The following is a 19,233-nucleotide window of genomic DNA, read 5'->3' as shown; positions in this document are numbered from 1 at the left end:
TAAGACCTATTTCTGCCTTTCTGCACTAACTTGCAGAACTGTTTACAATCTACAGCTCCAAGCAGTCAGCGAGAGCTGCCAGAGCTCGGCCCTTCCGAAATTCAGGCTCTTGCGTCTCAAGGTAGGCCCCTCAGAATTGCACTACCAGGGTTAATGGGAACTTCAAAAATTAGGTTTCAGCTTCTTGTTACTTTACTAAAGCAAAACCACATGAAAACATCTGTCACAACAAAAAATTCAACTTGCTCTTCAGGTCAGATTTGTACCCATGCTCACCACGCTGGCCATTCTGCATGGACTTCCTTTTTCATGACATGCCTTCATTTAGGTCCTGCTCTTGCAATGAATCTCCACAGGCAGATTCCTAAGTTTGAATCAAATCCCACTGAAAAAAATTGCACACTAGCACTTTTGTATGTGGCTCTGAATGACTTACAACTCCAGTAAGCTGCTGTCTCTTTTCTGTAAAACAGCCGTCTGCTTTGAGAATGATCTAAACAATTATCAAATGTTTCATAAGCAGAAACAGAACAGTTTAGTAGGGTAAAGATATGAAATCAGGAAAAGAGCCCCCTATTATAAAAAGGTTACCTATTTAAGTGGTAAAATAAAACACAAGATTAAGGCATACTTGCCCCCTTTCATCACCAAGCCAGAGCACTTTTGTGTAGATTTATACATAGCAAGAGACCTTCTACCACAGTCACCCTGACTCTTCATATAAGGCCTTCTGTGCCTCATTTCTGTCCTGAAGAGATGTCATGGGGGTTAGAAGAGGAGACCAAGTGAGGCTCTAGTTCCATTCAGCTCTTGCTCTCTGTGTCCTGATGCAAACACAGTTGCTAAATGGACTTAGAAGAGAGATTTAGATTTTTGTTTTTAAATAAACCAACAAACCACCATTGAATTATAAACTTTGGTTAGGAAAAAAGGTTATAGTCTAGATTGTTTCATTTCATTTTGTCTATGAACATTGGGGAAAGAGAAAATTGAGGTAAAGCTTATGTGGTTACTTGTGTATGGTTTCTCTCACACGTGTGCGCACACACACACACACACCACTCCCCCCACCCTGATCAGTTCAGTGAGGGCACAGACACTTATTTAACTAAAAAAAACAACAGGATGGTTGGCTGGATCAGATGGCTTATTTCATTGTCTTCAATCCTATGTAGACTGGCTAAATAGTCTAGTGCCTGCTGTTAAGAGTCCAAGGTTTTTTATTCATTTTCTGATGCTTTCTGTGTCAGCAAACATGGCTGTGCCAGTAAGTAAATCAATCAACCCAACCACTATCTTGGGACCATTTTCTGAAATACCACCAGCAATAACCTTTGTCTGACAATTGTGTACTTTTAGGCAAGTAGAATTGTGCCATTCGTCTACTTAGAAAGATGGACTTTAGATGTTTTTGTTGGCAATTTTCCCCTAACACATGCTACATTCTTCAGTAGTGAGAAGTAACGTTCCATGTCTCAAGCTTGCCTGGTACAAAACACCTTTCTACAGACCTTGTATGTGGCCAGTGGTCAAAATATAGCATCTGCTCAAACAATTAGGGTTGCCGCTTCACTCCCCCACCCCACAATTACAATCCATTACTTCCTTCACAAAGATATTGAATGTATACATCCTTTATGTACACACAAAAAAAATCCTCAACAAGAATTACTCGTTTCAAAGGCTATGTAAGATTTGGAAAGAATTTATAACTGCTGCAGCAAGTGCTAACGTTCCAGGAAAAAAGAGAACTGAACTAGTGAGAGTAAAAGCTGTCTGCAATAAAGGATGATATAATCTTAGATAGGATGAAAATGGAAAATCCCTTTCTGAAGTACTATCAAGAAAATGGAACAAGGAAAACACTCATTTTTATTACTCTACCAGGGTAATGATCTTAGTAGATGTATAAACCTGGAGATTTTAGTATGCCAAGAAAGCACTAAATCACTGAACAAGCTTTTGCAAACAATTCCACCACTTTTCAGGTGCTAAGCCAACGGTTTATACCATTTATTACCACATAGCCATCGACTAGTCTTCAGAGAAGGTGCTTGGGGTCATGCAATGGGATCTATAAGTTAAATCCATGTATTGGCAAAACTCAACATTAAAAGACATTGCAAAACTAAAAGGTAGATGAAAATAGAAGACTGTCTAGAGTTGGAGCATGCATGTGTGCACACATGCACAAACAAGTCAACTGCCATTACAGCTGTAGACTTTCAGGAGTGTTTAGTGGTTTTATATTCTTCAGCTTCTAAATGCCCAAGCTGAGATGCCCTGCATAGGCCTGATTTTCAGAACTTGCTGAACTCCCACCCTCTGAAAGTCAGGTCCCATCATGCTGAACACATCTCAGATCTTTAGCTGTATTTAAAAATGTTGTCCTCCATTTTTTTTTAAACTTGCAAACATCAGGGACACGCTGTTTTTAAAGTGTTCTTGCAATCCCAGGAGTCAGTTAGGATTTTCTTTTGAGAGATCCTTACAAAGTGCAATTTTGACTTTCCCACAGTTAACTGATACCTCAAGACCAGGTGGCTACAACATGTATGACTTAAAAATGCTATTGAAGTCCTATCACATAATGTTGCAACTAAATCACTTGCTCTACAGAACACATAACACTTGTGGTATAGTCTGTATTAATTCCCAGTTTGTTTCCAGTTGGAATTCATTGCACTGGCTAGATCTATACTGATAGATCAGTTTGGGTCCTTTCTCACTATGCAATAACAGAGTCAGGATTATAACTCAACAGTGACATGTTCAAAAGCAAGAGAATGGTGAAAGATGCTGCTTTCCTGGAACAGCACAGGACCACCCTACTGTGGGGAGCTTTACCAAAAAGCTATAACCAGTTGCAGCTGATTTACTGTTTAAAGGAGCAGGAGTTCCAGTCTGAAAGCTCCGATACAGACACTAGTCAGCGTTATGTGTTAGTGAAAATTGATGAAAATACTTGCACAGCACCTACCATTTTAAGTCGCTGGCCTGGCTGGCTGGTAGGAACTACTGCAATGTGCATTAACTGAGGGGTATGAAAGATACAACCTGCAGGGCTCCTGGAGGGGATGAGATTTCAGGGGCTGAAATTTAAGTGAAGAGTTCCATGGTCTAGATCTGGCCCAGGGAGACCAATTGAATCCAACACCCCTGGGTTAAATAATAATAATAAAAACTAAAGTGGGTAAGATACAATTTCTTATTGATGACAACTGCCAGTGAAATATACTATCTTCCTTCAGAAGACTTAGTTAAGATGTACTAGAAAAGTATATTCCATAACTGCTATGCAATTCCAATTTTAAAACTGTAGACAGTCAAGTACAATTTTTAAAACAAACACTATATGTAAAGATTTCCCCCAATAAAGCTCTCTGTTGGAGGACTCGCCATACAAGAGGAAAATATATTAATGGCTCCTCAACAGCAATCTGAATGAATGAACGCTGAAAGCTGTTGTATAAAAAGATAGTCTGATTGTTAAACTGGCATTAAAAAGTGGGACAGAAGGGGATTATCCCACTGAACACAGTCGGTTTTCAAATTCATTCAGAAGAAATAAATAGCACCCTTAAGGAGGACACCTTTAAAAACTATTTATGTTGCTCATCCTTTAGTAATTTAATCTGGTATTTTTTGCCATTATTTAATGAACAAAGTTTCAATGAGATGAGATTTGGCTGTAGAGAGCCTGAAGACCTTACTAAAACATTTTATGGAAGTAAGGCAGAAAGGCAGCGATGACTCTCACAGATGCTTATGAAAAAAGCATTAAAATAACCTACTCACTAAATAAGTGCCCTCCCCCCCCCCCACACACACACATGATCTGAAGAAAGGTCTTTGGAAGAAGGATCACAGTCAAGCCCTCCTCGACCAGTTACAGGCCAGGTGCACTTGCTGCCATGCACAGAATCATGGTGCAAACCCTGTTACTCCTATTCCTCACCGTTGACAAGTCATGTGTACAGGATTTTGCCTTCCTTCTGTGAGGTCTCCAAGCATCTTTCCTACCTCTACTCCTGTTATGCCTGAGGACATGACTGTACTGTTTAGATTAGACAACTGTAAGAACCACTTCACAGTCAGGGCGGCTAGGATCTGGAACCAACTTCCAAGGGAAGTGGTGCTGGCTCCTACCCCGGGGGTCTTTAAGAGGAGGCTTGATGCCTACCTAGCTGGGATCATTTGAGCCCAGTTTTTTTTTTTTCTCCTGCCCAGGGTAGGGGGTCGGATTTGAAGATCAGCAAGGTCCCTTCCGACCCTACTTCTATGATTCTACTGCATACACAGAAGTGGGATTCATTTCCACAATGACAAAGTTTGGGGCAAAGAGATGCTTAAAACTCAGAAAAACTCCCCCTTTTAATCTGGAAATGCCATTTGACCTGCAGAGATTCTACTTCAGTTCTACTTCATTAGTTCCATTTAAAATGTTTCACACTATTTGCTGTGTTTTAAATCACATAAATGGTCTGTTTCACATTAAAAGACTTTTTTTTTTAGAATGTCATAATATAGCTGGTTTATCCATTACAGCATCATAGACAGAAATACACATTTTCAGAGCAGAGAGCCTTAACACTGTTAACCTCTGTTATATATATATCTATAAGCCTTTCTAAGATAGTATTCCTTAACAGTACTGTGGTTTATTATACACACATATTTAAACATTCAGCACAGACTGAAGCCAGAAACAAAATGAAAAAAGTTTATACATATTTGTTTTAAGAAGAAATCATAGTTAGGGAAGTCCATTGAGTCCTTTCTGTCTGGAAGCACTAAGGCTGACTAGTAATGAACTAGAATTAAAGCAAGTTGTGTTGTACAGGAGCCTCAGTCGTCAAAGACATCTGAGACAAATGGCTATCCCCAAATATATTACAAAGTGCTTAATCTCCAAATGGCTCAAGTCAGTTTAGGATGCTTTGACTGACGCTAGGTAACGTTACTTTACACAAATATTAAATACTGAAAGAGCAAGCATATGCAAGATGCTGCTAGTCATAAACCAGTGACCTCTTTGAATGCAGGGTTTGGGAAATTTGTCGTCCAGAGTCTGGAGCCCATATAATCCTATTTAGTCCCAGGAGATCAAACAGGATTTGTAAAAGGGCGACATATCCCCAGATTAGTGAAATGTTCTCAACTCAAGCGTAGGCATTTTTGGGATCAGAAGGCATTTTATCTTCAGGCACAGGAAAAAGGTTGCCTGGGTCAGAGGGGCTAGTAACCACCTGAAGTCCTAAGAACCTTGAGCACCTAGCCTGGGACTGGAAATGTGCACAAGATACCCCCTCCTTGCCATTCCCTTTCCAAGATTTTGATTAGCTGGTCAATGCTAGAAGGCCAAGTCCCCCACAACAAAGGTCAGTGGCAGCAGGTGAATGCGTCAGCACAAAAGATTAGCAGAACTGGATTGTAGGATTTCTCTCTCAGCAAAGAAGATTTCTGTAACTGTTCCCTGGAGCTGGAGCTTGCTAGAAAAACAAGAAAAACAAACTGCTTATTGATACCAACAGTAGACCCGATTCTTTGATGGACATCAAGTTCACAGTGATAGTATATGTAATACCCACATATTAAATTTAAACTAATTTTATTGGTCAATTATCTGAAATAAAACAGCACATGGTTTCGGAAATCATATGTTTTCATGCATGCAATTACTGTAATTAACTTTACATAGTGCAAAATGTCCTGCAACAAAACTCTACATATGATCCTAAGTTATTGGGGAGAGGAGTTCAAGACCGTTTCTCTTTGGTCACTGTGAGAGTTTCTGGAGTCTGCCACAAGACACCTGTGTGAATCTAGACCTGAACAGGAATAACTACTACCTCTGTTTCACAGCTTCTAAATGAAACCCTTTCTGCCTAAAGAGCTCAAAACTTCATCACGAGCAAACAGTACTGTGGGCTGAACAAAGTATGGAGCAGCTAATCACTGAAAGCATCAAAAGGCAATATCTCTATTCTAGCTCATTCTCATCAAGAATAGATACCTACTGGCAATAGAAGTCTTTGGCCTAGGCTATCTAACCAGCACAGTGTATAAACATCTGACTACAGGCCACAATAGCAACACTAATACCGTAAGTAGATGGAGGAGTTATTTCTGTGATGGAAGCAAGGACATTTGGGTTTGTGAGAAATGAAAATCACACTTCTGTCACATAAGGCAAGCCATGTGCACTAATGGGAGAAAACCCTTTGTTGTCCTGCAAATAAAATTATTTATTTTTCTGACATACCCAAAAGCATTTAAGAAGTGTAAATCTCAATACCCAAAGAGACTGCTCTGTGTATAACACCATACCATCCTGTACTTCAGCAAGAGACCAATAAGGACTACTGCACTGTGTAGCTATCAAGAAAAGCACTGTTTTATTCTTTCAATGGTGAATTGTGACACTACAGAGAAGGCAGCCCTCTTACTTTACTTAAATTTGTATTGCATAGAAATAGTCCCAAATCAAAAGCCCAGGTCCAAATACTTTAACTTGCCAAGGAAATTTCAACACAGATCTGAGATGCCTGGCTACAACACACCGCTGTTTTTTATGGCTGGCCAGGAACTCTCTGAAAGTTGCTTTAGGTGCTGATAGCAAACACTGTATCATGCATGCAACCAACCAACCCTTTGGTTGGTTTTGTGAACTGAAGCTGCAATGAAAACTAGTCTGCTTGCACAGTTTTAGAGAGAAGGCAAACTGATGCTTCAGTGAAGAATTTGTTCCTGTACTTTTTACTGACAAAACAATGTGACTTTTCTGTCCTCTCCCCCTGCCAACATAGAAAGCAATATCCTTTTATCAGATTCAGGAGGGGCAAAGCTATTTTTCAGTGTTTTAGGTGAATCTATTTCTCATGCTACCCTAGAACAAGCCTTTCTTTTTTATGGCACTGCCTAGTCACACAGTACTAGGTCAAGGTGGAATTGGTGTTGTCATCATAAACCACATTCTCATGTTTACAAATGTTCCATAAAATTTCATCAGCAATTGTAATACTTTGTACAAGGTCAACAGATAAGCAGCAACTTGATTTTGTTCCTAGATGTAGTCCATAAATCCTAGATGAAACACCCACATTTTAATGTGATGGGGTATGGTGTGCATTTATTCTCTCGACTCACTGCTTATGTGACCAAGACCATTTTTAAGTTGGCCCCCACTCTTCACTGAAAGTACCAGACATGTCCAAAAAGAATCCATGACCCTCATTTCAAATGACAACAGCAATTTGCTGCCCCAGTTCCCATTTGCGGGCTTCAAAGTTTTTCTTCTACAAGTTAAAGTGTCTATCCAGTCAAAAACATAATCTACTAAAATGCCAGCATGTGATTTTCAGATAGCCTTTGCATACACCTGATCAAAGATGAAAAGTTTATGTTGTTTTGTTAAAACTATCATTTCAAAGTCTAGATTTTCTTACATTTAATACAGCTTTAACTATGAACTGCTACAACTGGATTAAGTTTACACTACATCAGTGATTCTCAGCCACAGAACTATGGCACCCTGGGGTGCCACCAGATCCACGGAAAAGTGCCCTGAGGTGTGAGGAGATTAGCAGATAAATGCAGGTTTAGGCTTGTCCCTGCCTGGCCGATCCCTGACTCCCAATGCCGGGCCCTTCTGCAAGGAGGTAAGCACTGTAATATATACATTGCTTTCTGAATGTAAATGCTAGTCAGTTCATACACATTACGGAGTCATGGGTCTAGTGATGGCAGCCTCGAGTCCAAAAAGGTTGAGAACCGCTGTACTATACTACATGTTGCCTGATGCAAATCTAAGCTCTAATGAAAACACTTCACTTTCTCAATAACTTTTACTTGTTTAAGTCCAAGCATAAGACATTTTTGGCTCTCTCTAGGTTGAAACATCTTAGTTGTTTTCAGAAGTCTCACATCCTCAGGTACCTTTTGAATTGCAAAAAAGTCAGACCATTCAGGCCAAGACTTCTAGACCCACCCAGTCTTATAATACCACAAGTTAATTGCACTATGTTAAAGTTCAACTGCTTCTATTCAAATAAAATGTTCGGTTTAATTTCTGAGAAGAGAGAACGAACACCAAGGGTAGCCAAAAGGTAATTCACAGAGCCCTGGGAAGAAGCACAGATGAAAGTTGGCATATTGGCTGAAACTGTTCCTCTGTTGTTTCTGCCCTTGTCATTTAAGACTCTAATTTTACCCTTCACATTACAGGACATGTGCAGAAGTTGTAAATTAAATATTCATAATTCAAAAAAGGGCACGCAGCTTTCTGCCCAAATTCCTTCTTTGTTCCCAAAGAAATGCTTCCTTTCACTTCCCTCCCTGCTGCCACAAAGAATCAATAACCAGAGGGAACTAAACATGGAAAATTTTAGTCAAAGTAATGTATTTCTGAAATCTACATTAGTATGAAAAACAAGGTTTGTAACAGTACTAATATAAAAAACAACGCACCCTCCAAGAAAAACTGCATGGGATTTATCTTTCATAAAAAGAAAGGAAAGTCTATGCACCTAACATGGCTAGCAATGCCCCTTAAGCCAACAAGATTTGCTTGTTTGTAAGAAAACCAAGGATCTTTGTAATATTTTCAGGTATGAACTAGAAGCATCCAAGGTCAATTTTAAGTTACACAACTTAAATTTTTGCTATTTGCTTTTTTTGCCAGGCAATCTTGTGAAAAAAAATGCATGCTGGAGTTTTGTCTCTTCAGCTTACTTTGTTTCTCCTCTCTGAGATGCCCACCTCTCCTTAGATGGAGGAACATGAGCCAAATCACTCAACACTGTGATGCGGAAAAATAAATAGGATGGGGGAGAGTAGGCTCTCACAATTTAAATGAGATCTGCATCAGACACCTTTAGTTTAAACAAGACTAAAGTTGTTAGCTGCATATGTGATAGGGAAAAACAGGGACTTGTTTGGAGCACATTAATAGACTTAGGAGTCTTGATTTCAGAACTACACTCCTTTGGGGACAACTGGTACTGCCCAATGTTGAGCACTAACAAACACTTTATCACTTGAACATCAGAAGCGTACCTTGCTGGAGCCTAATGCTTAGCATTAAATAATTTTTCTTGTTAAAAAAAATGACATTCCTTTGCCATTTGTGTGCAATCTCCCTGACACCAACAACTAGCTTTAGGAAACAGATTAATAACAGTAATTGTTTCTATTACAGAAACATCCCTCCTGTGGGAAAGGATTTACCTCTGAACTTTATTCAAGAGTGTGAGAAATACTTTACCAGGGGATGATTGGGGCCATCCCTCCCGACATTACACAGTTAAAATTCTAAGTGAAATCCTGACCAAAGAACAGAAAGTGTGAAAATAAAAATTAATCTTTTGATTTGGTCATTGGATATAGAGAGAGGGGACAGATCAACTAACTTCCTGGGTCTATATCAACTAACATAATGCTTTCATGGCCTTAAGCTACTTTAAACATCTCAATTCATTGTGCAGATAATCTTAAAACAGCATTGATGATGATATTAGCAATCTCATCCTAGGAAGTTTGAACTACGAGTTACCTTTATTAGTAAATTGGCTCTGTCGGAGCCAATTCTGTCTCTAAATTTAAACATTAATCATTATGTAAGAAAACAACCGTCTAAAATTAAGCTTCCGATTTGATGAATGGCATTAGATGAAGGGACAGGCATGCTGCAAAATATCAGCTGCCTTTTTACAAAATAAAAAAATAGAAACAAAACAAAACAAAATACACGCTCTCCTGTAAGCTTCCTGGTAGACAATTATTTCTGTAGAAATTAACTGATTTGGTTATTTGCCTATCTCCTTAGCTTATATAACTGTTCAGCATGTTCAAGAATTTTAAAGCAAGGCTTAGGCTAGTGACCAATACTGATTGGCAGTTTTTCTGTAAGCCTGTCATGTCTGGACAAGTATAAAAACATGGCTCAATTCAAAGGGTATCACTAGGCAACATTAGGTATTTAAAAATCACATGGTTTGTTGAGAAGTGTTTCCAAGTTAAGCCATAGGCACAATTGCTTAGTGGTTGGAACAGTCTAGAGAGGTTTCTACATTATATTAAAAGGTAAGGTATATGCACAAAAATAAAAAGAACAATTATTTTTAAAAAGACATTCTCCCCTCTCAGTTATCACCATGTAGAATCTTTATGGGCTCAACAATAGTCAGAATTCTTGATTCCAGGCTGTGCATCCCAGTACTAAGTGTGTTACAGCTGTACAGTGCTATTTGCTCCTTGGCTAAGAAGTCACAGTGCCAACTTTGGAAAGTCACCACACAGTGATTCCATAGACCACTTGGCAAGATGATTACACCAGAGCAAACAGACTTGAAAATGATTTTGGGTAACAACATTTTTGCTTCCCAGTTTCTACTAAGCAGTAGAAAACAATTTTCTGCTATCATTTTAATAAGAATTTATGCCCCTTAATCTCTGCCTCTCACTAGTCTGATAACCAGGTGCTCCAAAACAGTTTAAGGATTTATTTTTTATGTGGTCCAAATGATAGCTGGTTTACTCTCTTTGTAGAAATATACTGAGCAGGCAGCATGGACTTTCAACCTGTGTTCTCTTCTTCCCCTTGTATAAATATCCAATACGCTTCATTTAAGTTGGCACTGGAGAAAATACCACATCAGCAAGATAGCACATTGTTCCTAGTGCATGCTTTCTATTTAAGCAGGTGGTTAAGTTATATAAGTTATTTAAACTTACATGATAAAATTAGACAGTGAAAATGCCTGTATGAAGGTAGGAGATAAGCAATGGGGTGGACAGTGTCTCTAGTAAAGAAAAAGTTTCTTTTTATTACTAATGTACATAATGAATAAGACTAACACCACTGAAACGACATCAATAATACAGTGTTATTAAAACTACCCAAGGCAGAGCAAAAATACTTAAAAAACCAAAAAAAAAAAAAAATAAAATAAATCAAAAAACCAAGCTTTTACAAGTCTTTAAAAGAGCAAGAAAAATAGGGCTAGAAAATTTACTCATTAAAAAAATCTGAATATTTAAAATACAATGTATAATACAGAACTTCACTTTGTGCAGTTAAAGTGGACCACACAACAAGTCGAAGTCTAAGGAACTTCTGGCCTTAGGATTATGTTTCAATTAAAAGGTTTGTACTCTAAGGCAGTGGGGGCCAATCTTTTTGGAAGGTGTGCCACAAAGTAACCCTATACCCTCCCCAAATACCACTCAGATCCCTTTCTCCTGCTTAACTAGCTGCTCTGCTTTCTACTCCCTGGCCAGTGTTCCCTGCCCAGTCTGCTGTTCTGTTTTCTGCTCCCTGCCCTACTATTTTGCTGCCTGTCCCTCCCCAGTCTGCCAAGTGCCACACATAGACGCATCTGCATCACTTATGGCCCCAAATGCCGCAAGTTAGCCACCTCTTAGAAGTGAATTAAAAATAAAAATATCCAATGCACCTCACTTAAGCTAACACTAGGGAAAATACCATGTCAGTTAGAAGTGAATTAAAAATAAAAATATCCAATGCACCTCACTTAAGCTAACACTAGGGAAAATACCATGTCAGGGAGATGGAACATGGTTCCTTGTGCAAGCAGGTGGGGAAGATTATATGACAAAGCAGAAGTACTACATGTCACATCTGTTACATAGTTCCCAGTCCTTTACAACTGGCTTCCATTCTGAAAAAGAAAGAATAGAAATGCAGGTAATCTCACAACAGAAGGAACTGGGGTCTTTCTGCTGAGATCACACAGCTAAGAGGATCACATGAGGTCCAGCTGCAGCAGATATAAAGAAACATTACTTTGACATTAAAGGGACACCAGAACTCCTAGATATTATTACAGTTACAGTGGGGAAGTCCTCTGAGGAACAGCAACTCAGGTGCCATATGTGCTTAAAAGTTTGTACACCGAGTATCACATTTTCTTAATTAAGAGTGCATGTATACTGCAGTCACCTTTTGTGCAGGGTGACATTAACCTCTGCTGAGTGGTGAGGGACTATGGCTAGATTAGTACCTGTACCTAAGCGACCTAGCTTAAAGTCAGCTCACACTTGTCTCTAGCACTGCAGTCATCTTTGTGACCATAGCAGTGTAGTCTCCTTTGAAAGCCAAAGCACCCTATCCTCAGAGAGGAGGAAACCATCTTTCCCAAAGTGTCAGGCAAACTGCTAGATCATGGGTGGGCAATTATTTTGGCTGGAGGGCCACTTAATGACTTTTGGTGAGCTGCTGAAAGTTGCAAGGGTAGCCCCACCCCTTGACAGGTGCCCTGCCCCACTTGGGACCAGAAGTCCTACCCCTAACCCTGGACCTTTGCTGCCAGAAGTCCCTCCCCCAGAAGTACTTCTTTGGGTGGGACAGAAGAGGTTGCCATCTTGGAACCAGAAAAAAACAATCATATAATAAAAACAAAAACCACCCCTCCAAACATCTGCTATAACATATTTTAATTTTACTTTAAAAAATATTTTTGTCCTGATTTATGTGCGTTTGCGCTGTGTATCGAGAGGCGATTACATAAAACTTCACAACAGTATTACTGTTGCATATTGTGTGTGCAGGGTGTATGGGTGGGGTTTATGGAGGGGTGTGTGTGGGGTTTTTGGGTCCCCCCACCACACCCCCTTCCCACTCCCATGGTGTACAGCCCCTACTGCCAGTGGCAGCAGAAGCAATGGGCAGCAGCCCCTTGGGGCCCACAGCAGAGTCCCCTGGCAGTACACAGCTCCAACTGGGGGCTGCATGTGGCAACATGGAGCTGGCACAGGCGAATGGTGCATGCCTGTGAACCAAATCAGCCTGGCTCCATGCCAGTACACAGGGCTCATGGCACTGCCAGTGGGAGCTGTGTGCCAGGTCAAGCCAACTCTGTGCTTCCACAGAGTGCTTCCAGCGCTCCAGTGGGGAAGCCTCACATGGCAGCATGGAGCTCACCTGGCCCGATGGTGCAGAGTGGGAGTCCCACACTACTGCGCCAGGCAGGTTCTGTGCTGCCATGTGGAGCTCCCAGTACTGCAGCCAGGAGTGTGCACCAACCCGGCTGGCTCTGTGCCTCCACATGCTGTTCCACACTGGAGTGCTGAAATCCCCACCGGGAGGCTCAGAGCTGGCCTGGTCCAGCGGCATATGACTCTTACCTGCAGTGCCAGGAACCCCACATGGTGGCATGGAGCCAGCCCAGTCTGAGTTAAAGGCACATGCCAGTGGGCTGGGCCAGCTCTATGCCACCATGTGCAGCCCCTGAAACTCAGTCGGAGCTGTGCGCCACCGCAGCTGGAGCTATATGCTGCTGAGGGCCTCTGCCTGCCATAGGCCATGAGCACCCCGAAGGCACGCTACCTGCTGCTGCTGCCAGCAGTGGGGGCTGTACAGCATGGTTGGGAAGGGGCAGAGGCAGGGAGCCTCCCCCCCCCCCGACTGACAAACTCCCCCACCCTGCACATGTGCCATCAGCCCAGGCGGCTTCCTGCTGCCAAGTGTGGCTCCTGGCACTGCAGGCAGGAGCTCCCCTCCTTGCTCACCAGTTGTCCAGTTACCCACCACTGCACTCAGTGACTCCATATGGGGCTGCCAGCTGGAGTGCTGGGAGCCCCTTGGAGGTGGAGGCACAGAGTTCACCCAGTTTGATGGCATGCAACCTCTGAAAGCCCACGTCTCCCGCTGGTTTTCTGAGGGGCAACTGTTGGCCTGTAATAAACTTTTTGGAGGGGCCCTGTGGGCTGGCCAGAATGGCCTGGCAGGACAGATCTGGCCTGCAGGCTGTATTTTGCCCACCCCTGTGCTAGATTAATCAAGCTGGCACAAACAAATTTAAAGTTTAAAAGGGCATGCCAAGACTACAATTTCAGGAGGCAGGTCCCTATTCTCTTCTTCACTCCAAACATTCCACTAATTAGGAAAGACAACCTTATGTAAACCTTTATCTTCTTTCACAACACAAAGATTGCATGCTTTTAAGATGAATTTATTACTTCCTGGGTTTCAGTTAAGGAAGGCTTTAAATTATCTTTCTCTTCGGTACACGTCACATTCAACTTCACCCAAGCTCCACGAAAAGTCAGTTAAAAACCAAGACACAGATAATATCTACACTGATCAGACCACTATACTAGATGTCAGGCAGCTACTCTGAAGTATCCAATTATAAAAAATTCAAGTGAGGAAGATTTTAGATGTTCCTTTTATTTGTATCCTTGCCTGGCTCCATAACTGACATTGTGTAATCAAACAAATGATAAGATATGTAGAGGTCACGAACTAAAAAAAACAACACAAAAATCCCTCAGTTCTTTCAAGACATTGTCTTCCAATATTTCCCTAGTTATGAAAACAAAACAACCACAAGTTATAATTTCCAGTACCCCGAAGACTCTATAATTTTCAAAACTGTTTGTTTGGTATATATTCTTGCATTCTGACTCTTGCAAAGTTCGAACACCCTGATCTCTAAAAGAGACAGACAGATATTTACAAGGAAATAAAGATAGTATTTTTCCTCTGACACTGACCTCTCCAATGTGGCATGCGAGTTGATTTTTGCTGTCAAACAGAAGACAGGATTTTTGTTTCAATCCAACCAACTTACAGACCTACACATTCATAGAAGAATACTGCTTAGGTACAGAATACTTGCTTGGAAATGTTTTTCAGTTAATCAAAACCTATCAGAATAGTAATTTACTGCCCATAGTCCAGTAAGAAAAGAATGCCCAGAAAAGCCAGTATTGCACAGCAATATTAACATTTTGCAAAGCTATATATGCAAAAACAGCCAGAAAGCTGTGTCATGTTATTTTTGATGAGGGAATGGTTAGCAACATTTAGGCATCTTAAATGATCACCACAGTAATTATCCCTGATAAATCTATTAATAAGGATGAGACTGATAAAAGTAGTTGGTTACCACAAAACTGTACAAGTGGAAATGTACTGTACTAGAGGGAAAAAGGGGGCTAAATGCTCCGACGCTGTATCTGCTGACAAACTTACCCATACATTAAAGGATATGATAGAACTTTATTCACACCAGAACTACAGAGTTCAGTGGGAGTTTTCTTTATCAAAATAACCTCATGTTTACTTACATCTTTGCTGTAAAAGAACTGTACAGTATATATATATATATATAAAAAACTTCCACGCTTCAGGACAATTAATCATCATCCTCCTCCTCCTCATCGCTGATCACATATTTCTTGTGCTTCTTATTTGCCTTGTCATCATCCTCAGCTTTCCTCTTTCCAGAAGGCTCACCTTCCTGAAAGCACACACACCACAATTCAAGTTCAAATAAGTATTTCTAACAAGAAAAATGATGATTTTGTCCTGTTAAATCCCCTTTTTTGGTATTGAGATACAAGACTTTTTATTCTGTAGTACCCTAAATTTTTGTGATACCATTCTGCACCCCTAACATACATTCTTCCAGTCTCAAAAGATTATAATGTAGGTGCAACTCCACTGACCTTTATAGAAGTATACCACTTGCTGGGTCAAATTAAGCCCTGGTGTGAAAGTGGTTACCTATAACAGTGGTTTTCAACCTTTTGTAGACCAGGACCCATTTGTAAACGTTGGTGGCCAGTCGCAACGCAGTACCCCTCACTCCCAACCTACTGCCCCCTACCCTCAGCCCCCCCAGTATGTGGAGCACTGGGGTCCTAAGTAGCCCCTCGCAGGCTGGAACTCTGCCAGCCTGCGAGGGAAAAGCCACAATTTCCCACATTTTTCTCCTTTAAAGGAGAATCTATTTTTAAAGTTTGTTGATCCGCTTGAAAGTTTGTTTGCAACCCTTTCATATATCCTTGCAACCCATTTTTGGGTCATGACCCATGGGCTGAGAAACAGTGATCTATAACATGGCCATAGGGTATGTGTGCAATTTCATTTTCAGCATTTAAGAATTAAGCCCATAAGTTCAAAAGCAGCACCTAAAAGAATCTTAACATGCGATTACTGTACTTTAAACACCGCCCCCAATTTATATTTCTTCAAGCAGTGCTATCAATACGAATGACAAAACCTATGTCTGCAGTCCCACAGACATTTATTTTATAGACCCTTGCATTAAATGCCTACATGAGCTAATGACTTGTTTGGAGGAAAGCCTTTCCCCATCAGTGATTTTATAATAATGATTTCCCATTTATTCAGAGCAAAGTCTGTCACAAGTAGACATGATTACCATAGATGGGAGCACAGGGCACCATCAAAACCTCTGTCTGTGCATGGCTGGCAAGTTGCACAGACATGCTAATGTAAAGTTCATGTTTATCTGGACCGTACATATTTCATATGGTTTTACCTTGGCATCTCTGATATCCACTGAAAAGTGGAGAACAGGCTCTTTGCTAGGTTACTGCTCTATTTCTGCAGCTTTATAAGGAAAGCCATTTTTACCAGATCCTGTGACTATCACCCCAATACTGCTATGGAAATGCAGGTTAAAAGGCAGTATAAACGTTTTTCTCTAAGGCCATTAAGTCAGCCAGAGAACAAAAACTTAATTAGGTCTGAAATTATGTTAGACTAAAATGGTCATATTTGAATCTTTGGCAGATAACAAATAGGAACATAATGGTGACTTCAGCAACATGGGGTTGCAAACTACTTTCTATTCCAATTTAGTACTGGCCCAGTAAACAACAGAAAAGCACATCTAAACATATTTATACAGCTAAATTTTTCAATTATAAATTGCTAGAAAAGAATATCTCGAGAAAATAAATGTGCTGACAGAATGAATTAAATTTCTTGAAGCAATTTAAAAACTCTCACAAAAATCAAGACAGCAAAGACAACCAGAATGCTCTTTCAGGAAATTAAACTGACAGCTGACGCTAAGATGACTCCTACATTCCATGTTTCCTCAAAAGCGCAATCTGACCATACTAGTTTCTAATCTCACCTATGACTGATTTTCTTTGTGGCTCTGAGCGAACTCCCAGGCTTGCTTTCCCATTTGTAAACAGGGGATAATACTGTACTTACCTAACTCAGAGGCAGCTGTTACAAAAATAGCTTGCTTAGAATTTCTAATTTACTAAAAATTGAAATGCCAAGTCACAATACAATAACAATCTAATAAGACTGTATAAGCTTCATGAATTGAAGAGGGTTTTTTCTGTCCACCATTGTAATGGAAATAGTTACAGTAGATAACAACACCAAGATCATAAAATTGATAACTCCTTTGATAAAGTTCCAGATTAAAGGCACCTACTAAAATCTGTAAGCATAAGGAATACAGAAACCATAAAAAATAGAAATCAAAGTTCATGGAGAAAAAGGTGCCCAATTTTTGAAAATTTGTCTGTTAAATGACAGACAGAAGAGTCAATTCTTTTAATTGGAATGGAGGGATAAGGATATCAAAAAAAGTGGATAAGGAATCAAAATTGGGGGGCTGATTACAGATTTCAGAAGAGTTAAAGAAGTTATTATTTTTTCTGCAATCTGATGTACACGATTCATTCTTAGAATCTGCAGGGAGTCTGCCCCAAGTGTAGATGTTCTTTTCCTTGTCAGGCTGCGTTGCTTGGCCAAGTTTAGACAGTCAACAAACCTTGTATTACATTTCAACTACAAACATGAGGTAGACACTTGAGAGGGGGAGAAAAAAGCCTGGGGGGTCTTGACTAAATCACTGTCTTAAAGGTATGGGAGGACTTTTACCTGAAGGACCAGTGAGAAGCAACTTGCATGTAGGGTCAAAATGAGTGTATTTGCACACCTAATTTCAGTTATGGGAATTACAATTTTAGTGGGTTTTCTGGCAGCTGTTTAAAAGGGTTTCAACTCATTCAAACTGAGGTGAGTTAATTTGGTAGTAAAACTGGACGTGCTTGGGTTGTGCAAAGAAGCGGTAAAGGCATGAGAAGTGATTTTGTTCACCAAACAAATGTTACACCAGTTCAAACTGGCACAGTGCCTTTGCTCAGAAAGACTAATGAGTTTAAGAGGGCCTTTTTTTCTGACTTAATCTATTTAAGTCAGAAAAAAAAGTGAGCCTCAGCTAAATCAGCATAAAGCACTCAAACTGGTAAAAGACCATCCACACAAGGGAGCTGCACTGATTAACTGCATCCATTTCTAAATCCCTTAGTTCATTTGGTATAGCTTGTGTACAGAGAAGGCCAAGCCTAGGCTCAAGTCCCTGGATAGGACAGGAATCTCATCTCAGGTGCAAGGTCAACCATGCTAAGGCAATCCAGTTGCAATACTGTTCTTCTTTCCATATTGATACGGCTCTCTTGCAGCGTAAATGGGATCCAGCAAAATTCACAAATGTATTTGAAGTCCCCAGAAATTACCTGGAACCTGATCACTATCCCATTTACACAGCAATACAAATCCTTTGGTGATCAGTGTTGTTGAATAACTGTTTTAACTTAATACAGAAAACCTGGTAGGTTTTGCAGTGTAGACTGGACCTAAGTAACATGGTTAGTTACACCCAGGCTTCAAACCTAAAATAAAAGTAGACTTTGAAACCTGAATCAGGATTAGTTTTCATATTTCAGTGAAAGCTTTTGATCAGTGGGTTTAGCTGGAATGGGGATAAGCATTTCTACCTTTTAGAACTTTAAGGTACTATATTCAATTAGTTTCTATTTAAAGATGCAGTCTTTGCAATGTGCTATTGTATTATTTGCATTGTATGTGAAAATTTAGAGTGCGGAAGTGCTGAGAACAAAAGCTGGATTTATGTGAACAAACTAAATACATTCGAACAAATTAAATACATTCTTTAATATTACAATTGGAAAAAATACAATTCTGAGTAGTCAAGCTGTCTAACATATCTTCCAAATGTTTCCTAATTTACCCCACCAGAAAACCGTAAGAATTTCCCATCTCATTTATCCTGGTACTCAGTTGTGTTGTTATGTTTTGTATCTGCAATTGAATCAGCCATTTCTAGACAACAAAATAGTATATTGTTAAGACTAGATTTCCAATTTGTTAGTGCCCCAATACAAAACCAATAAGCTGGCATTTAAGTTAGTGGAAAGAATTTGTTTTAGTTCAAGTCATCATCTCACGGCACTGGGGTCAGCGACCCCCCAACACATATGCCAGAGCATGGCATGTAAGGCCATTTTCTTCGGCCCACCACAGCAGCCCCGAGCTCTGGGTGGCTGCTGCCAGCCATAGAGCCCAGGCTGCTTGCAGCAGGAGGCAGGGAGGCTGCAAGCTCTGCTGCAAGCAGCCTGGGCTCTGTG

The 19,233-nt window shown here is 40.3% G+C and overlaps 1 protein-coding gene across 3 annotated transcripts in view; it reads right to left on the bottom strand.

Annotated features, from left to right (window-relative positions):
- Nucleotides 1-3,958: 3,958 nt before the first annotated feature.
- Nucleotides 3,959-19,233, bottom strand: part of LEO1 (LEO1 component of Paf1/RNA polymerase II complex) — a 31,771-nt gene continuing 16,496 nt past the window's right edge. Inside the window, exons 12-13 of one of the 3 annotated variants that reach the window (XR_016439394.1) lie at nucleotides 15,094-15,262; nucleotides 3,959-5,492 (exon numbers count right to left, since the gene is read on the bottom strand). Coding sequence is in view for 1 of the 3 variants with exons in the window: in XM_090029387.1 (XP_089885513.1) it covers nucleotides 15,162-15,266 (105 nt within the window). In the remaining 2 variants the exon portion in view is untranslated. Of the gene's footprint in view, nucleotides 5,493-15,005; nucleotides 15,267-19,233 lie in introns of those variants that run through there. The other 2 variants (XR_016439393.1, XM_090029387.1) reach the window with 2 other exon arrangements.

This window comes from Crocodylus siamensis, chromosome 15 (assembly GCF_052110815.1).
Source record: "Crocodylus siamensis isolate JL-2025a chromosome 15, ASM5211081v1, whole genome shotgun sequence".
Taxonomy (NCBI): domain Eukaryota; kingdom Metazoa; phylum Chordata; order Crocodylia; family Crocodylidae; genus Crocodylus; species Crocodylus siamensis.
The sequence above is the reverse complement of the archived record's forward strand: the minus strand, read 5'-3'. Positions and strand labels throughout refer to the sequence as shown.